This window comes from Lethenteron reissneri, chromosome 27 (genome assembly GCF_015708825.2).
Source record: "Lethenteron reissneri isolate LAM-NWPU_2019-01 chromosome 27, ASM1570882v1, whole genome shotgun sequence".
Lineage (NCBI taxonomy): Eukaryota > Metazoa > Chordata > Hyperoartia > Petromyzontiformes > Petromyzontidae > Lethenteron > Lethenteron reissneri.
Window position 1 is genome coordinate 6,271,650 of NC_083805.1, and position 19,348 is coordinate 6,290,997.

Below are 19,348 nucleotides of genomic sequence, written 5' to 3' on the forward strand. Positions count from 1 at the left end.
TACCCCACTCTCCAGCCCCCCACCACCACCACCAGCCCCCACCACCCCCCCCCCCCCCAAAATCGCGACGAACCAATAGGAAACGAGTTGAGACCTAAGAAACGTACGCTATGACCGTATAAGGTGAGGGCAGAAATCCAAAATCTTTATAGAAGCGTCGACGTCATCGCGTCGTTACGTACCGACGGCAAGTTGTACGTAATGACGTCATCGCGTAGCCACGGCGCTGTGGCGCCATTACGCGTGACGACGTCACAGAGCGATGTTACACGTTACCTGATTTATTTAAGAATCTGAATTTTTATTTGTATTTAATCAAATCGAGGATTCGTAATAGTTTCAGCTGCTAAACGCGCACGGTTATTCGCTAGAAAGGGAGAGAGAGAACGACTCAGTGGGGCGAGAAGTAGAAGTTTTGGACGATTTTTGACCCCCTCGTCACACGGCGTCACAAAAAGTCAGACCCCCCCCCCTCAAATATGACGTCACAAAGCACTGCCCCCCCCCCCCCCCAAAATAAAACCTGCTTCAAATCGCTTTAAACTATTGTCATTGTAGTGCGCATTTAATGTGGCGCTGCACTCTGATGTTGTAGGAGAAAACATTTATTAAAAAGTCTATTTAATTAAGTAGAACGTGTTGTCTATATTTATTTAAAGTTGCGCATTTTTATGTGACGTCACATTTCTCTAACCCCCCTCCCTCCCGCGTCACACATCGTCACAAATGTCTGACCCCCCCCCCCCCCCTAGGTGCGTGACGTCATTTATGGACGACCCCTAAGTGGCTTCTTACGTTGAAATGTTTATCAGCCAAATACTCTAAAGGCGTGATTTTGATTCTAAATGTGGAGGGAGAAACCGGAGGACACGGAGATAAATCCACGCGACCACGGGGAGAACACGCAAACTCCAAATATACAGCAGGTGTCAGGGTCGGTATCGAACCCACGATCTCCTGTATACCAGGCGAGGTAGTTAACATCTCGGCACCGCGTCGCCCCATTAGTGGAACACGTGGAAGGAAACCATCCCCCTGGGGTGATAGTAACGCCGGTGTGGTACAGGAGGATGTGGAGCTCAGTTGACTTGGCGATGACTGGTAACCAAGCGGTGTCAAGATCGGCCTCTATGGAGGCAAGAGGGTCGTGAAGGATGCTCTTGGGCAGCTAGGGGCAGTCACCCTCCAACAACAACAACAGAGGGCGCTGGAGCGACGCTCACAACAACGCGCGGTGCGCCGGGCGGATACAACGCAGCATGATCACAATCTTTAGTCATATACAGGCAGTGGGGGGGGCACGGGCGGTGCATCTGTCAGTCCAAGGCCGTAGCCATGGAGTCAACATTGGGGGGACTAAATTTTCCAGGGGGTCTGGGGTCCCCTCCCCCCCCCCCCCAAAAAAAAATCTAAATTTGAAAACTCATTCCCTGCCTAAAATAAAATAAAATTCACTAACACATAGGACGGACTTTACTTATTTATCTTTTTACAATAATGTCTAATAGTGTATTGCATTACATTGCTCTGTTTTTTCTTTTCTTTTTACCTTTTCTTGTTTCATTGTATGTAATGGCAGAGATTAGGGATTAATAAAGTCCAACCATAACCACAATCATATAAACAGAAATTTATTTTATAGCAATATATTGGGGGGGGACATTTTGAGCATATTTGAATATTGGGGGGGGGATGTGTGTCCCCCCCCCCCAATATATATTATAATTACGGCCTTGTGTCAGTCATCTCAGTCAGTCAACTCATGGCACTTGGGTCTGTGGCGTGACCTCTTGTGCCAGCGAGCCTAGCTATGCAACCCTTCCTGTTAGACAATGGCCCAGAGAAGGGAATATCTGAGAAAAACGTCAACGTGCTTTCTCACTCGACTCTGCATATGAGAGGAACGTTTGTTGTTTGACAGTGAACCAAATATTTAAATTCCCAGAGCTAGAATCTTGCCAAATCTAAGTGCAGAATCGAATGTATTGTGATAGCGTTTGTTTGTGTGCGTGCAGTCGCTGGTGACCAGGCTGAAACCATCAACGCCGCGGTGGAAAGATGTTAACTACCTCGCTTGTTACGCAGGAGGTCTTGTTACGAAGGAGGTTCGATCCCGACCCTGACGCCTATATATTAGAAGTTTGCATGTTCTCCTCGTGGTCGCGTGGATTTTTCGCCGAGTCCTCTGGTTTTTCCCTCCACATTTAGAAACGTGCATTTCGGATGCATTTGGCTGCTCTAAATTTCCACGTGATAAGCCACTTCATTGGGCTATCATTTGTGGCTGGGTCGGTTCTGAAAAAGAACTATATAGCTCAGTGGGCCTTACCTGGTAAAATAAAAAATAGTTTAGTTTAACTCACGACACTTGAGAACTTGGTTTTATCACAGGCGCCTGCCTGGAATTGAACCCAAAAGTTCAGCGGTGCCAGTTCAGCACTCTGACCTTTGAGCTCGGAGCCACTCAGCAGCTAACTCAACGTCAGAACGCCTCTTTAACTGGGATGATGTGTGGTACAAACATCGCGGATCCCAATCTGTGATGTATGTGCTATGAATAAGGGCAATTGCGTTGTGTTTTTTTCTCCTGTTATCTGCAGGGAAATCCGCAAATTGCCTCCACTTATCTGCAAGGAAATAAAATGGTAATAATCGTTGATAACAAGAATCATGGATTGCAGGGTCACAGATAAGAGGAGGTCTGTTTATTGGCACAACATTTTTGTTATTCTATTACGTATCTGAGTACGTATATAATGGTGACTAATAGTACTCCGACTGTGTATACTGCATTACACGTACTGTAAGAAATGTTTAAGCAGAATAAATTGGGCTAGTATGGCTTATGTAGCTAACCTTGTGATAACATTTTCCATCAATGTTTTATATAAAACGTCACAACACTCACTCATCGTGCGGATGTGAGCCAATCCTTCCTATTTACAAGATACTTCCCTTTTCATAAAAATACTAAAATGAGAAGAAAGTGGCTTGTGATTAACATTACAACCGGTTGCTATACTTCAATGACCTGGCAATATAATTCATTATTATATTACCCTTGTTTACCCAGAAAAGCCTCAGTGGATGCCATTGTCCGCTCTTTTTTTTTGAGCGACACTTTTGGGGAAATCTCGAGGACATCTGTGAAATCAGAGCTTCATAGCTCATCGGATTCCTCCAGTGTCAATAAATATTCTGAAGGTGGTGAATCTGGAGCGCAACACAAGCTGACGCGCGTGCCTCGACTCGACTTTTCCCAGCGACCCTAAAAGCCACGTGCTTTGTGTCCACTTCTCTTTCTTTCGTTGCGCACCACAACAGATGACGTCGAGTCTGGCGGGTTGGTGCGCCGAACAAATGTTGGTACAGTACTACATCCTAGTGTGGTCATCGTTCGACTACTGCACTCGCATTTGTGTTTTCACATTTGGGTATTGTCGGGGGCCACACTTCAGTGGCTGCACTAAAGGCCACCCAGGGGCCGTTAGTGGCCTCGCGGACCTTGAAATGAGGAACAAATTTTACATATTCTTAGGTGTTTTCGGTAAAGTCACGTAGGTAAAACATCAAAATTAATAAAATAATAAAATAAAAATATACATGTAGTTCCTGCACTGTACCCATTGTTAAACATCAAACAAATTATACGGGATCCTTAATACATTCCTGGAATCGTCCCTGAATTTCCACGCAGCGTCCTCATCCCAGAAAGGCAATTTGACAAAATGGAGATTCAAATGCTGCCTGATTCAATGTTGAAACACCGCTTTTTGCCATCTCAGTTCTCAGCATTTCTATCTCACGGCTACGCTCAGATGACGTTAAACAGCCTTCCTCTGGATCTTGTGATAAAGTGACCTCAAAAAAAGTGAAATGGTAAGCTTCAGTGAAAAGGGGACGAGTGTGGTGTTGCGGTCTTAGGAACCAGAGAACCCACTAACTGTGCCCTCGGGTTTCATTATGCTGCCTATTCAACAACTATACAAAAGGTAACCTTGATGATAGAAGTTACTTGCTTTAATCCAGTTCGAGAGGACGTCAACCGCGGAGATGGGAGTTGAAGAACTTGCTTGGCTCGTGTTGGGTGAATTGTTACGATATGGGACCACGGGCGATGGTGACAACTTTGGGAGGCCTTATTCAAACGGTGGATTCGATCATGGCTGATGATGAAAAAAATCAGGCTCAGGGCTCATGCTTTCAGAGGTTTCCAAGGTATCAGGTTTTGTTAAAAGATAGAGTTGTCTCGTGTAGTACAGTAATACCAGCGAAGTACAGCAGGTAGTGTGACACAAATGTGTCTGCCCTTGATGATGGTGGCATTTACGATGTTGAATAAAAGGGTAAGTCATGTTTGCTCGCCTACGGCCAAATTGCCTGGAATGCCCCTCCTAACAAGCTCAGCAGGTATTAGCCTCCCAGTAAATACTGCATGCAAAGTTAGACGGACGTTGGCACGTGGTTGGAACCGTTGGAACAATGCTGGCCGAACGTTCCATGTTTACTGGCCTGGGCAGTGATTGGATCGGCGACCACCAAAGCTAAAAAAAAACGTGTATTGGATGTTGTTAGCAGTGGAAGACAGCTCTGTCATGGGACCTGTTTGCCAGTATCAAAGTGTGAAAAATAATAAGAGATATTACCTTTTCTGGAAATAAAACAGGTGTTAAGATTTTCAAGAATTGTCTTTGCAACTGATTGGCCTACACCAGAGACAGCCTTCTTGATGGCCTAGTCTGACCAGTGTCAGACCAGAGAACGCCAATAGGCGAACAGTACAAGGACAATGCACTATCAGAGCAATTATAGCTCGGGGTGAGCAGGTTAATTAGAACTTGATTCCTGGCCAAAAGTTCGCTGCTTGAACCTCTTAACACGTGTTTCATTGCCAGAAAGGGTAAAAACCTATTGCTATTTTTTTCATAATGTCATCCGATGTTTGTCTGTGACGTGCTCTGCTTTAGCAATCGCCACCCTGTGTACACGAGAAAAGGCTGCGACGTCCCTTGCATCAATGTACAGGGTGGTTCAGATGTATTGTGACCCCCAATGTACAAGGTGGTCCAGATGTAATGTGACCCCCAATTAATGGACCCCACCGGGAAAAAATACGGTCACTGCATCGCGCGCTTTCAGATGCGCTTCTGCGGCCGTCTGGAATGCTCTTCCCCACGACATGAGGAAGCTACTGGAGCTATGCACCTTTAAATCATCCGAATTGAAATCTCATTTCTTTGCATCTGCTTTTCGTGTTTAGTTCGTTGTCCTTCCCCCCGCATCTCCGATTTGCACGGTTGGCTACGTACGGTTCAACAAGAAGCTCAACAGCAAGAAATTCAACATTCCTCACAGAGCATTGCTCGTGCGCAGGAGCTCGATGCATTTCTGGGGAGCGGTCGTTTAGCGGTCAGCGCGCTGCACCCCGAGGTCGACTCAGCCTCAAATGAGTGCCTGGTGCGGTGTGTATGCAAACATCGCCACTGGGGAGACAAAGGCGGCCGGGCGTGGCGCTGGCCACCCACCCCCTTCTCGTTTGTCACAGTGCCGGTCTTCGTAGGTGCTGCTCGCTAACAATACTTGCCCCAACAGTCTGGCAAAGGCAATGGGGGGGGGGGGGGGGATCTTTGTCTTTGATGTATTTATAACAGCTCAAACTTTGTCTTCTTTTGTACGACGTTTGAGAGAGAGAAAAAAACACACCGACTGCAATTGTACGTTTTACTTTGTAAGCCGTTCCACGGCAACCGAGGTAACCCGAGTGGGACTCTGCTTCTTCCACCAGAATGCGAGTGTTGTGTTGTGGGCAGTCATCGGTGATGTGCCTGATGGTTTGCACCACCTCGTGCAAGACTACATGAGAAATGGAGATGGTTGCGAGGCTTTTGAGGAGCCTTCAACCTGCAGAGTACAGACAGGGGGAGGCACTGCTGATGAGGGTGCCTGGTGCCTGTGTTGTGTCAACTTTAAATGGGACTCAAACCGCATGTAACATTTAGAAATGCTGTGATTAAGCATATTTAAGAGCTGCCCGAGCCAGTTTTGTACAGTCAATAATATAATAAATACTGAGAAACACGAGCTCAGAGTATCGGGTTGCTATGAATGTCCACGTGATGAGCCACTTTGTTGAGCTGTCATTTGTGGCCAGCTCGCTTCTGAATAATAACATTACAAGCTCAGTGGGCCTTACCTGGTAAAAATGAAAATTGTTCAGTTTTATTTTACTTATATTAACTACGCGTTAGTGAAACCAATGCGTACTAAACATAGAATACACGATGAAGTATTCCAAATGACTGGCTTAGTAAGCACCGTGCGGTATGGAAATGTGGTGTGCAAGTCTGGAAATTGTGGTTACACGTCAACTCAAAACCGCGTGTGTGTGTGTCGCAAACGGAAGAAAAGCAAAGGGAACAAAGGTAATTTATTGTGTGGGACACGTAAACACAATACTGTCAAGTGTTGACGCATACTTGTTGTATACATCGGCTGTTCCACATACGGCCATTTCTAACAGTAATACAAACCAGAGCACTGCAAACGTGTCAACCCCATCCTACTCACTACAGTAATTGTGCTGTGGCTGTTCCACCTGACGACGGAAGCTTGTGTTGCCTCCGAAACGTCGTGATTTAATTTAGTTATTTTCATTTTATTATTTTTCTTATTATTTATATTTTTCATCTACGTGACTTTACCGAAAGAACCAAAGAGTATGGATCCTTGCAGTCACGAAAACTTCAAATCTAGAACCCCATACGGTTTACCCCGTATTCTTTCTTTGGTTCTTTCGGTAAAGTCACGTAGCAGCAACGTCGTGATTTAATTTATTTTATTTTATACCTACGTGACTTTACCGAAAGAGCCAAAGAGTATGGGTCCCTGCAGTCACGAAAACTTCAAATCTAGATTCTACAGGGGAATTCAAGTTTCAGTTCCATACGGCGTACAACCGTTTCAATACGGGCAATCAAATGTTTTTGTCTATTCGTTTGTGATGGAACTTTGTAGGATGAACGCTGAGATTTATAAGGGTCTGAATTGGTGTGTAATAAGGAATGCACTGATAAGGGTTCGACAGGTATGGTACTATACACGTACAAAGGTAACATAATTATAATTCTTTATTAAACAGCATAGCATTTACAGCGTGTCTCAAAAGCGCAATATACCGTACTTATCAACGTTTGTCGTGCAAAGTACAGTAATTATTAATACAATACTACTAATTTTGTGATGAAGCATGTTGAGTACATACAGTGTTAATACATATAAAAACACACGATTACTTTAAAATAATTTTAACACAGTTTAGGATTCGCTTTATTTACACAACAGAGATTTGTCACGTGTACACAGCGAAGTGGATTCCGCTCAACTCGACCGCCCACTGCACGTTTGGCAAAACGCAACCTGAACCCCTATCATCCGCAAACCCTCTTATCTAGTGCCGGATTCTCCTCGTAGCAAAAGTAGCGACATATTTAGTAGCTGCATGTGTAGTAGCTACTACATATGTAGTAGCAGTATGTGTAGTAGCTACTACATATGTAGTAGCTACGGGCCCCGCACTTTCAAGGGCCCCGCGCTAAATGCTTTCAAGCTATCAATTCCCGTTCAGTGATTCTGCACTTGCTCTATTACTATAGTACTATAATGGCCTTCGAATTTTACGAACGACCGGGTATTTAAGGTTAGCGATTTGTCGTATTATCTGGCTGTATAGCAAATTAAAAAGTACAATTACTTTTCTATGCAAGTTAAAAATGTGTGTGTTTTCATATTAACTTTTTTTTGTGGACCCTTTACAACATATGCTACAGGCCCCGCACTAGCTTAATCCGGCACTGCTCTTATCCGCGACTCCTCCTATTACCTTAAAGAACCAGCGTGCGGCTGGTTCTTTAAGGAACTGCTGCTTCGTAGCATTGCGGCTCATGAACATCTTCTTTCGCGTGGATTCGTAGCAGCAAATTAAAGATGGAAATTAATTTAAAAAAATTTACTTGTTATCCAGAGTGGATCTCGTCCCCTTGCCCCTCATTTAAAGGAGGGCAGGACAGCGGCTGGACTACAACGTGGGGGCCGATCGTTTGGGATTGGTGGCCGCACCGGCCATGCCAGGTCCCGATTCGGTCGATGGTCGACGACCGCCGGCGGCGTGGAAGGTTTAAAACTGCGAGGGACTGCGACCGACATAAAAATAATAATAATTAAATATTTGAGGGGTTTTGTTTGTGTTTGACGTACCGAATGTGAAAAAAAATTGGACTCTTCTTGTTATTTTGGTCGCCGACCAGATAATTATCCGCGCTCCCGTTCCTCTCGTCCGTGATTATCCTCTGTTTTTCCTTCGGCTAGGATAAGTGGTGTAAATTCAGAGGTAACCCCCGCTGCGTCTTGCACATTACCGCGAATAAGCGGGGGAATCTCCTGCACTCACTATATTTGGGAGATTAAAATACATTATAATTTGCTGGTGTTCCATTGGCAGTGGTGCACAAGCACAAATAACAAACTCATCACATTCGTCAATAACACTGTAGCGTGAAAAGGGAAAAAAAATATTAGAGGTGACATTTAAGACGATGCCCCTTCTTCACGTGTTATTTCCGAAATGTCACCTGGTTTTGGAGATGACGACTACCGTATCTTATAGCGTAGAGAAATTTTATAAAGGTGGTTGATTTGTCGTAGAAAAGAAGTGCGTTTATCCTCGCATGATGTGAAATAAGATGGTTTAAGCATTTTCAGATTGATACATTTGTCGTAAATTAGACGATTGTAAATAAAATTGCATTGTCAAAGTAACATAAAAAAACACGAAGCAATGTGTAAAAATAAGCTGTTTAAATTGTCTGCCCCAAACTTTAAGGCCAATAAAACACGTTCATAATAAATGCGTTAAGCCCAAACAACATTTTATTGAACTGCACTTTCAGAGCTCGAATTATTAGCCCTATTTGTGCAACTGGCCAGCTCTTTTGACAATAAACTGCTGCACGAGGGCCTTATACCACGCCCTCTAGGTTATGGGGATTCTTTTTATCATGATTCACCACACTGGCTAGTGTGGGTTGCCGATTGTGGGGCGCATATACGTGGCAGCATAGAAGTAGAGTGCAACAATGGTTCTAGATTTGAAGCTTTCGTGACTGCAAGGATTCATATTCTTAGGTTTTTTCGGTAAAGTCACGTAGGTAAAACATTAAAATTAATAAAAGTGAAATAAAATAAAAAATAAAAATCACGACGTTTCGGAGGCAACACAAGCTTCCGTCTTCAGGTGGAACCGTCACAGCCACGACAGCTGTATCAAGTAAATGAGAGATTGCAGGAGCTACCACTCTGTTTATATAATGGTTGGAGAGGGGGGGGCAAGTAAAGCACACTTTTTATTCATATGGTAAGGTGAGGCTTAAGAGGGTGAGCCTTTGTTATTTTTTATTTTATTTTACTTTGATTAATTTTAATGTTTTACCTACGTGACTTTACCGAAAAAACCTAAGAATATGCAACAATGGTATTTTATGATCTCTGCTACCCACAATGCAGCTCTATATCGCACTATCTTCTCAATTTTTGACACAAGCAACCTGCAGGAAATATCTTGATCTCGTTTAGTAAGCACGTGTACTACTGGGAAAAAAAACCTTTGCAAACGTGAAGAGATATTAAACCTGGAGAGAACAGAATCAGATCAAGAAATCAATAACGTTCAAGCAGCTTACCATCACAGAGAGCTGACACGAAACACATAAAGAACACCGATACTCCATTGGAACCTCATTTTCCAGTAAAAAAAATATGATAATTGGTTTTTTACCCTTCTATCTGGCAACAAAACTGACACCTTTTTCACCGAGACTACATATATAATCTCACATCTGATATCATATTACCAGTTCTGAAATAACAAGCGTATTAAAATATCTACTTGTCATCAGTGACATCAGTTATTCTTGGTAATGCACGGTGCAACTTATTTGGTAAGTGAAATAGAAATCTGGAGGGGCCCTCCATTTCAAAATGTGGAAAATACAAATAACAGCAAGAACATAATTCTAGATTTGAAGTTTTTGTGACTGCAAGGGTCCATACTCTTTGGTTTTTTCGGTAAAGTCACGTAGGTAAAAATTCAATTTAAAATAAATTAAATCACGACGTTTCGGAGGCAACACAAGCTTGTGTCGTGATTTCATTAATTTATTAATTATTTTTGACCTACGTGACTTTAGCGAAAAAAAACAAAAAGTATAACAAGAACATACTTAACCCCCCACCTTTCCCCTCCTCCACACCATTTGAAAGCTAAGCATCGGGGTCAGGGCTAGATTCGAGCGGACGGTTGTCTGACTGCAGAATAGCCCGGAGGCTGGCCCAGAACATTGACCTCTTGCCCTCCTCGGCCGGCCACTCCAGGTAAGTCTTCCTGTTGAGCAGCTTCCGAAGCCGGCAGAACTTGCTGGGCACGGAATTCCTGGGCAACGGCTCGAGCAGCAGCAGCACCAGCGAGTCCTGGCGCTGCTCCAGGACCCGGTGCTGCGCAAAGTACAACTCGTAGTGGCACCACTCGCTGTTGACAAAGTTCCGCGAGAGGATGAACAGGGTCTTGTTGGAATGCTCGATGCACTGGATGATATTGTCCACGATCCACTCTCCGGGCGTGAAGTCTCGCTCGTGGATGCACAGCTTGAGGTCGGGGTTGGAGCTCTCTAAGGTGGGCACCAGGGTGTTCTCCACCCAATCCGAGTCAAGCTGGCTGTAGGAGATGAACGCGTGGTACTGGAACGTTGAGGTCTCACCGTCGTTCAGCCTATTATAACGCCGTCTCTTTGCTGAAACCCATATCCAGCCCATGCGTATGTACCATACGGCGTCAAGGTGGTAGCTGAGCCCTGCAGTGATGCCAATCACACATGCCGTGATGACGACGCTAAGAATGATGATGATGTACCTGTCACATGCGACGTAGCTTGGGCTGAAATCCTCCAGTGGGCTGTCTGCAAGGTAATCGGGGTAACTGCACGTGTAACCGTTGGGCCAGTCCATCAGCAGCGACTTGTTGAATGTTTTTCGAAACCAGTAGAGATCGCAAAAGCAGTAGAAGGGATTATTTTTCAAATTGAGAGACCTTGCGGCCTGGAGATTTTCAAACGTACCTTTTCTAATGATGCCCAAGGCATTGTCGTCCATGTACAAAACTTGTAGAGATGCGGAGCCTATCTGTGGATTGATGTGTCGGATGTTGTTCCCACTGAGGTAAAGTTCTTTCAACGACGTTGCTTCTGCGAGGATATTGTAAGGGAATGTTTCAAGCCTGGTGTAGGAGAGATCGAGTACTTGCAAATACTTTGAAGTGCAGATTTTTGAATTTCTGGTGATGTCATTATTACGTAGATTAAGTTTTTGAAGAGTATTAGGCCATGCACACTCATAGATGTCGTTGATATAATTATAACTAAGGTCTAAAGACTTGATTTTGGGCATTAGGGAAACCATGCTGGATATTATCTTTAGGTGCCTGAAGTGATTGTGACTTATATCCATATGTTCAGCATTGGGTAGGACAACAGTGTAATTACACGATTCCCACCACAGGCCTGTTTCATCCAAAAGATTTCGGGAAAAGTCGAGCCATGTAATTGCTCGAATTTTCAAAAATAAACAGGCTACTTTATTCATGCCTGTGTTGGAGATTTTGAACTCAGTAAGATTGGGAAACAGGGTGAAATTAATTAAAAATAAAGGGTAAGTCATATTCAGGTGAAATACCCCATCGATCACCAGCCTTTTTAATGGAGCAGTTCTGTTGACTCCCTTAATCCCAATGAACACAACAGGCCCTTTGTCATTATAGGAAGAATTTGTGAACACAACCATTTTCAGGTTTGACAGGTACATGTTTTTGATGAAGTCTGTGGCTTCACTGTCTGAGAAATTAGCATTGACAATGATGATCTTTGTCAGTGACTGACAGTAACTAAGACCCTGAAACAAATCAAAACTGTGGTTTTTTAAGGGCTCGATCAATATTTGATATGTTTCCAATTGTGTAATTTGAGATGTATTCAGATCTATAAGGACGTTGGAAAAAATGGACGGATTTCCGTCCACAGAAAAATTCATAAAGAACGTTTTCAGTGATCGGAAATGGACGAGGGATCCAGGTTCGTAACGTAATAACGGAGAACCAGTGTTCAGGTCCAAATACTTCAATGAAATATTTGAGAGGGCTTGCAAGTCAGCAGCTTTCAGCTCTGAGGTGTGGAATGTGCCGATGGTAAGTGACTGCAGCTGACTCATTCTGGAGAAGCCTCCGCCGAGGGCAAAGGAAGTGTAGTTGTTCATGGAGATGTTGAGGATCCGCAGGTTATGAAGATCAATCAGAGCCCACTCAGGTACTGCAGGCAGCTCGTTCTGGTACAGGTCTAGGTAGCGGAGCAGGGGGACATCTTTCAGCGCACCGGCTTCAATCGTGCGAATTCGGTTGAAAGCCAGGATGAGAACCTCGAGCTTGGGAGTGCTGGAGAAATCTCCGAGTCGAATCGCACCGATCCGATTGTGAGACAAGTCTAGGACGGTGACGGTGGCCGGCAATCCCTGAGGCACGGCCATGAAGTCACGGTCTGAGCAGTCAGCAGTTTGTTGATGGTCGTCGTACGAACAGTATGGATTGTTCAAGTTTTGCGTAGAAGCTTGCGGCAGCCGCACCACGCAGAGAAGCGTCGTGGCAAACGCGAGCATATTCCTGTTTGTACATAAAAAAATAAAAATGGCATGAGACACAAGCAACTGCTGTTCATGCCGTGGCTATAAAGGTGTGGAAAATTCAGTGCAGTAATTCTATATGCCAGTCAACAAGAACGCCACACCCAATGCCAAAGCGAAGAACAAACACAGCTAACTTTTACCCAAAGGGTCAAGAAGTGACAACGTCGAAGCCGATAACAATGTTACTTGCGTGACCCTGTTCGGAAAACAGAAAACACCTGCTACGGCTGATAATGATCACGTTAACGAGAATGAGTCCGGACCCAAGATCCCGTACCCGTGCGAGGCATACAAAAGTTGTAGGGAAAAGGAGAATGGAAGAGAGAAACGCCGATAACGAATCGAGACTGAGCGTATGTTGAACTTCTTTCGCACCGTACGTAGTTAACAGTGCTAATCGGAGGTGCGGGGGAAAGAGACAATAGACTGAATACAAAAAGCAGTTCTAAGAGAAATGAGTTTTCAATCTCGATGATTTAAAAGTGCACAACTCCAGTGGCTTCCAGAGCGTTCCCGACGACCGCAGAAGCGGATCTGAAAGCGGGCGATGCAGTTACCGTCTTCGTTCAATGGCCAACCATCACACCTACACACAGAAATGTACATCCACATTCACACTTATACGTACTTATTATACACGCGTATACACGCTCAAACACACACACAACGTTCACTATGACACCCACAAACACACCCCCCCCCCCCCCACGTATCATTTAACACGGCTGCGTGGCGAGCGCCGAAATGAACGGGGCGATGTGGCAAGCGGCATTGTCGGGCCGCCTTTGTCTCCCCGACGGCTTGATGTGTACACACTGCACCCAGGCCGAGTCAATCTCGGGGGAGGCCACACGGCGGGTTTCAGATATTTTCAACAGCAACGTTGGCCGAGAGCGGCGACCCCCGGGGGGTTTGAATTTTCCATGACGCCCCAACCAGTGCGTTCGCGTAGCAGCACCGACGGAACTCGCCAAATAAAGAGAGAAAATAAAGAGAGGAGATAAAGAGAGGGAATAAAGAGAGAAAATGAAGAGAGGGAATAAAGAGAGGGAATAAAGAGAGAAAATGAAGAGAGAAAATAAAGAGAGAAAATGAAGAGAGAAAATGAAGAGAGAAAATAAAGAGAGAAAATAAAGAAAGAAAATAAAGAGAGAAAATGAAGAGAGAAAATAAAGAGAGAAAATAAAGAGAGAAAATAAAGAGAGAAAATAAAGAGAGAAAATGAAGAGAGAAAATGAAGAGAGAAAATAAAGAGAGAAAATGAAGAGAGAAAATAAAGAGAGAAAATAAAGAAAGAAAATAAAGAGAAAAAATAAAGAGAGAAAAATAAAGTTCATTAAACGGGAAATTTGATCATGTAAAAGGGGAATGAAATCATTAAACGGGTTATGATACCGCCGCCGCTGTTGATGATGATGATGATGATTTAAACGTCGCACGTGCATTAGGAACGCATTAGGAACGCAATCCTACCACCGAGTAGAGTGGTGGGCGGTGGGGGGGGGGGGTCCCCAGCCACATGTCAAAGTGGGGTTCCTGCTCAAATCAGGATACACAGCAAGCGGTGTGGGGGGGGGGCTTCTCTGGTGTTAAAAGTCTCGGATTATCTGCGGGAATGGCAAAGAAAATATTGTTTCGGCAGGGAGAGAAACCTCGGATGTAAAATAAATGCTTATAAAACAAATAAGTATAACCCGTAAAAACAAAGTTTTTCACTATAAATCCTTTATATGCGTGGCAGCGAACTTAATATAAAGGATTTAAAAATATATTCGCCTGTGGAGGACGCGGGGATCGATCACGCGACCTTTGGCATGGGAAGCGAGGGCGCTACCAACTGCACTACTCCGCCATGGCCTGTGGAGGGGTTACGCTCTGGGCTCTTGCACTCTGACGTTCAGCCAAAGCCATGAATTAGTTCTGTTTGAATATATGTAAAATAATTTTTTTTTGCCTAAAAAGTGTAAAATTTTGGGAAATTTTTTCACGAACAATAATTGTCTGGCACAACGAGTCTGTGTGGAAAATGTCAGCTCGATTGGATCACGGGAAGTGGGTTAAAAAACGACCGAAAGATTTGCACGGTCCTAAGCAAGCAAGCAAGCACGCGAACTTAATATAAAGGATTTAAAAATGAGCAAATATACGGACAAAATATCACTGTAATGCAAGGGCTGTTTAAAAAAAAAAGTTATTAATACATGCGACGCGTCAATTAAATTGAAAGATCACGTCTCGTTTGTTTGCAACTGCTTTTTTGCGTTTCCCCCGCACCGCCCACTGGCAGGGTCGGCTACGTACGGTGTGAAAGAAGTTCACCACGCATAAAAACTAATTATGACAAAGGCAAGAGAGGAGTGTGCAGCACTGTGCATGGCGCTTGTCACTCGAAATTCCAAGCCTAGAAAGTGGCGATTTTAACTCTTCCCACGTGTGTTTGAGTACGGTACACTGCGACATATAATACACGCACACACACAAACATTCAGCACACACATTGAGCACAAACAGGAGAACATACGCATGCAGACGCACAGACATTCATGTGGTGTTAAAAAAAAGAGAGAGAGAGAAAGAAAAGTGTGATTAGCTCGATTAACTACGTACGGTGCGATAGAAGTTCAACATACATATCTAACTGTGGCCGCATTCTAAAACGTTTGCTTGAGAGTAACTTGAAGGAGAGGGAGGGGGGGTGTTTATTGGTTTTTTTTGGGAGGGGGGGGGGGTGAGAAGGGAATATAACAGCATCGATTGCTACAATGCCACAAGGCAGGTAGGAAAAGGATGCGTGTTTGCAAAGCAGCAGTGATTCCGTATCGCTGACTGATACCACGTTGCAAAGGTCTGCGTTAGTGACAGAGAGACGTCTAAATTTTGATTGAAATCTTTCGTGACTGCAGAGATTCATATTCTTGGTTCTTTCGGTAAAGTCACGGTAGAAGGGAAATAATAAAATAATACCACGAACACAGACACACGCACGCGCGCTAGATCATGCATTATCAGCACGTTACAGAGAGTATGATTTAAGCAATGATACAACAACAACAACGGCAAGAAAAACCACCCACACTTACATTTTTGTGCCCATGTTTAGGCACGCATCAGATGACAGGGTCCCCCGTTTGCTTCGTTTGTGCGCTGAGCGAGCGTACGAGGAAGTGTGGAGGGTTTTGTTCGGATGCCAAGGGCGGTGTTTACCATCCCACTATGACTCAATCAACGACGCTGCTCAGTCTTTGCCCAATGGCACCGTTGACCCCTTGAATATGCAGCGGCAACTAATATGTTTTCACTTGCTCACATATTTCACGCTTGGAGAAAAGTGATGAAAAGTAAGAATAGGAGGGGGGGGTTCTTTACCCTTTGCTGGCAATAAAGCATGTTCATAATCAATGTTTTTGGGTTAGATCGACAATACCTTAGTATCTGTGTATATATATGTGTAAAGTTTTTAAGAAATATATTTTTCACCCGGGCAAAGCCGGGTACTTCCGCTAGTTATTTATAAATGTGTCGTAACCCTCCACCACCCGACACGGCCAATCAGCAAAAAAGTGTCACGTTGACAAAAGACAAATAGTTCATTGCTTTAGCCCACCGGTGTGTTGAAGCGTGAAACCACAACATTTACACTTTTTTTAAGAAAGCATGTGCTGAGATGTTCAAAGACAAGAATGGATGGACACCTTTAGCAAGGAATAAAGTCCGCATTAACCACACATACGTGTGGCAAAAAGCATGCAAACAGACGTGCTTTGATAAATGATGCCTTTGCATTGGCCAAGACATGCCGACTCTGTTCTTTCACACAAATTCCTGAAAATAAGCGTAATTCTTTATCCTTTTGGAAGTAGACATTTTCACAGCCCACATGCATTACTAGTTATGCTTCTATAACTTTACAGAGTGTATAGTAACTGCGATGATACCTTTTCATTATTATCAATCTTTGGTTTTTTCGGTTAAGTCACGTGGGTAAAAATATATAAAATAATTTTAAAATGGAAACAAATAAAATTAAATCACGACATTTCGGAAGCAACTCAAGCAACCGTCATCAGGTGTTAACTGCTCCAGCAAAAATTACTGAGGGGTCTGAAGAGTATGGATCCTTGCAGTCACGAAAACTTCAAATCTAGAATTTTCATTATTCTTTACCCACGCATGGCGAATACTAATGAAAATAGTCACCGCAGACTCAGTGCGTGGCAACGTCAGCCGGTTCTCACGATCATTATATTGTCCGACTGACTTGGGAAGAACGCAGGGCAAGTTCAACCTGACTGGTGGTGTGTTTATTAATGTTCGTGATGAGTTGAGCGTATGGTCGCGCCCTCTAGTGAAGCCCGTGTGCTATGAATGAGGGCGATTGCTCGAGACTTCGTCGAATATATTTTCTTGGTTCTTTCGGTAAAGTCACGTAGAAGGGAAACAATAAAATAATAAAAATACAAAACAAAAAAATTATCACGACGTTTCGACTGCAACACAAGCAATCATCATCAGGTGTGAAAACACAGCAAGAAAATTTTCTTGCTGTGTTAATATATTTTTATTATTTTATTGTTTCCCTTCTACGTGACTTTACCGAAAGAACCAAGAATATGAATCCCTGCAGTCACGAAAGCTTTAAATCAAAATTTAGTCGAGTATATTTTCTTTTAAGGGGCCGTTCATAAATGACGTTACGCGATTTTGGACGATTTTTGCCCCCCCCCCCCATCGTCACACGGCGTCACAAAAAGTCAGACCCCCCTTAAATATGACGTCACAAAGCTCTGCCCCCCCCCAAAGAAATACATGCTTCAAATCGCTTTAAACTATTGTCATTGTAGTGCGTATTTAATGTGGCGCTACACTCTGATGTTGTAGGAGAAAACATTCATTAAAAAGTCTAATTAATGAAGTCGTGTTGTCTATATTTATTTAAAGTTACGCATTTTACGTGACGTCACATTTCTCCAACCCCCCCACCCCCTCGTCACACATCGTCACAAATGTCTGACCCCACCCACCCCCTAGGTGCGTGACGTCATTTATGGACGGCCCCTAAGTTTGCATTGTTGTTGACGAGTGCGTTGATTTTTTTTGTTTCTTTCTTGTTCGTTGCACAGTGGCGACATGGGAAGGAACTGGGATGGCAGAGGGCGGTGGTTCTCAAAGTGTGGTCCCAGAGTTCCATAAGTGGACCGCGACCGTCTTCCAGATTTGTGGTGCAAATGCAGGTTGATCCGGACAATACTAACAAGCGTGACTTGAAGCTTTCGTGACTGCAGGGATTCATATTTTTGGTTCTTTCGGTAAAGTCACGTAGAAGGGAAATAATAAATAATAACAATATGAAATAATAAAAATTCTCACGACGCTTCGACTGCAACACAAGCAATCATCATCAGGTGTGAAATCCACGGCAAGAACATTAGAGAAAAAAAAGTGGCGGTGCTGATGTTAGGAAACAACCACCACTTTTTTCAAATTTTCTTGCTGTGGATTTCACACCTGACGATGATTGCTTGTGTTGCAGTCGAAACGTCGTGAGAATTGTTATTGTTTAATATTTTTATTATTTTATTATTTCCCTTCTACGTGACTTTACCAAAAGAACCAAGAATATCTTACCACCTGCTTTATTGCCAGAAAGGTTAAAAACCTGTTGTTATATTTTGATACGGGCAAAGGAGGTACCATGATACCCCGATGAAACTTCCCTAATCCTAAGATCTGAATTCCACCCCTACAAAAAGCATGATAGCTGCGGAGCTGGGTGGTGTGCGGAAATGTTTGCATTGATTGGCTGGGCGGTCCGTTGACCCAAGAAGTTTGAGAAACGCCGCAATAGAGGCAGCGTGGTCAGGAGTTGGTCAAGACTGGTTACAATGAGGCATTTCCCCTTTCAGATGGATGGATTGAGTTAAACGGGCTCGTTACTTTCAGCTCAAGAGAGCCACGTGGGGCGATAAGTGTTTTTTCTAGGTCATGCGGAGCACCGATATTCGAATCTAAAAAGTAATCCGAAGTTGTAATGCAAAATGTATTGGCTTGTATTACGGATATTTGAAATCATTAAAGGTAAATCAGTGGCTATTTATAATAACTAATGATATTTGATGGTGTGCAAACCACCGATGTGAAAGTCACAGCATGTGGCGTGGAAGTCAAGTAAGTAAAACTCAGTTTTATATAGCACTATTCACACAAGGCCTCACGGCGCTTTGCAACAGATTCGCAGTAAAAAAAAAACCCTTAACGTTAAAACTAAGAGGGAAAGAACCCCAACGCAGACGGATACGCACGAGAAAATAAATGTGTGTTTGAGACGAGCCCTGGCTGTCGGAGCGTCCCCAATGGATCTGGGGGGAAATGCGTTCCACAAACGAGGCGCCTGACTGCTTCAACGTTCCATCCAGTGGTGGATTATCCTAGAAGCAAAAGTAGCTACATGTGTAGTAGCTACATATGTAGTAGCTACATGTGTAGTAGCTACATGTGTAGTAGCTACATATGTAGTAGCTACGGGCCCCGCACTTTCAAGGGCCCCGCGCTAAATGCTTTCAAGCTATCAATT

The 19,348-nt window shown here is 43.8% G+C and overlaps 1 protein-coding gene across 1 annotated transcript; it reads right to left on the bottom strand.

The window, feature by feature from the left end:
* Positions 1 to 8,004: 8,004 nt before the first annotated feature.
* Positions 8,005 to 15,996, bottom strand: LOC133348447 (toll-like receptor 2). Its single transcript, XM_061561258.1, has 2 exons — positions 15,858 to 15,996; positions 8,005 to 12,754 (listed from the first exon to the last, which is right to left on the bottom strand). The coding sequence occupies exons 1-2, from the start codon at positions 15,869 to 15,871 to the stop codon at positions 10,315 to 10,317; spliced, it is 2,454 nt and encodes an 817-aa protein (XP_061417242.1). The 5' UTR covers positions 15,872 to 15,996; the 3' UTR covers positions 8,005 to 10,314.
* Positions 15,997 to 19,348: the final 3,352 nt, after the last annotated feature.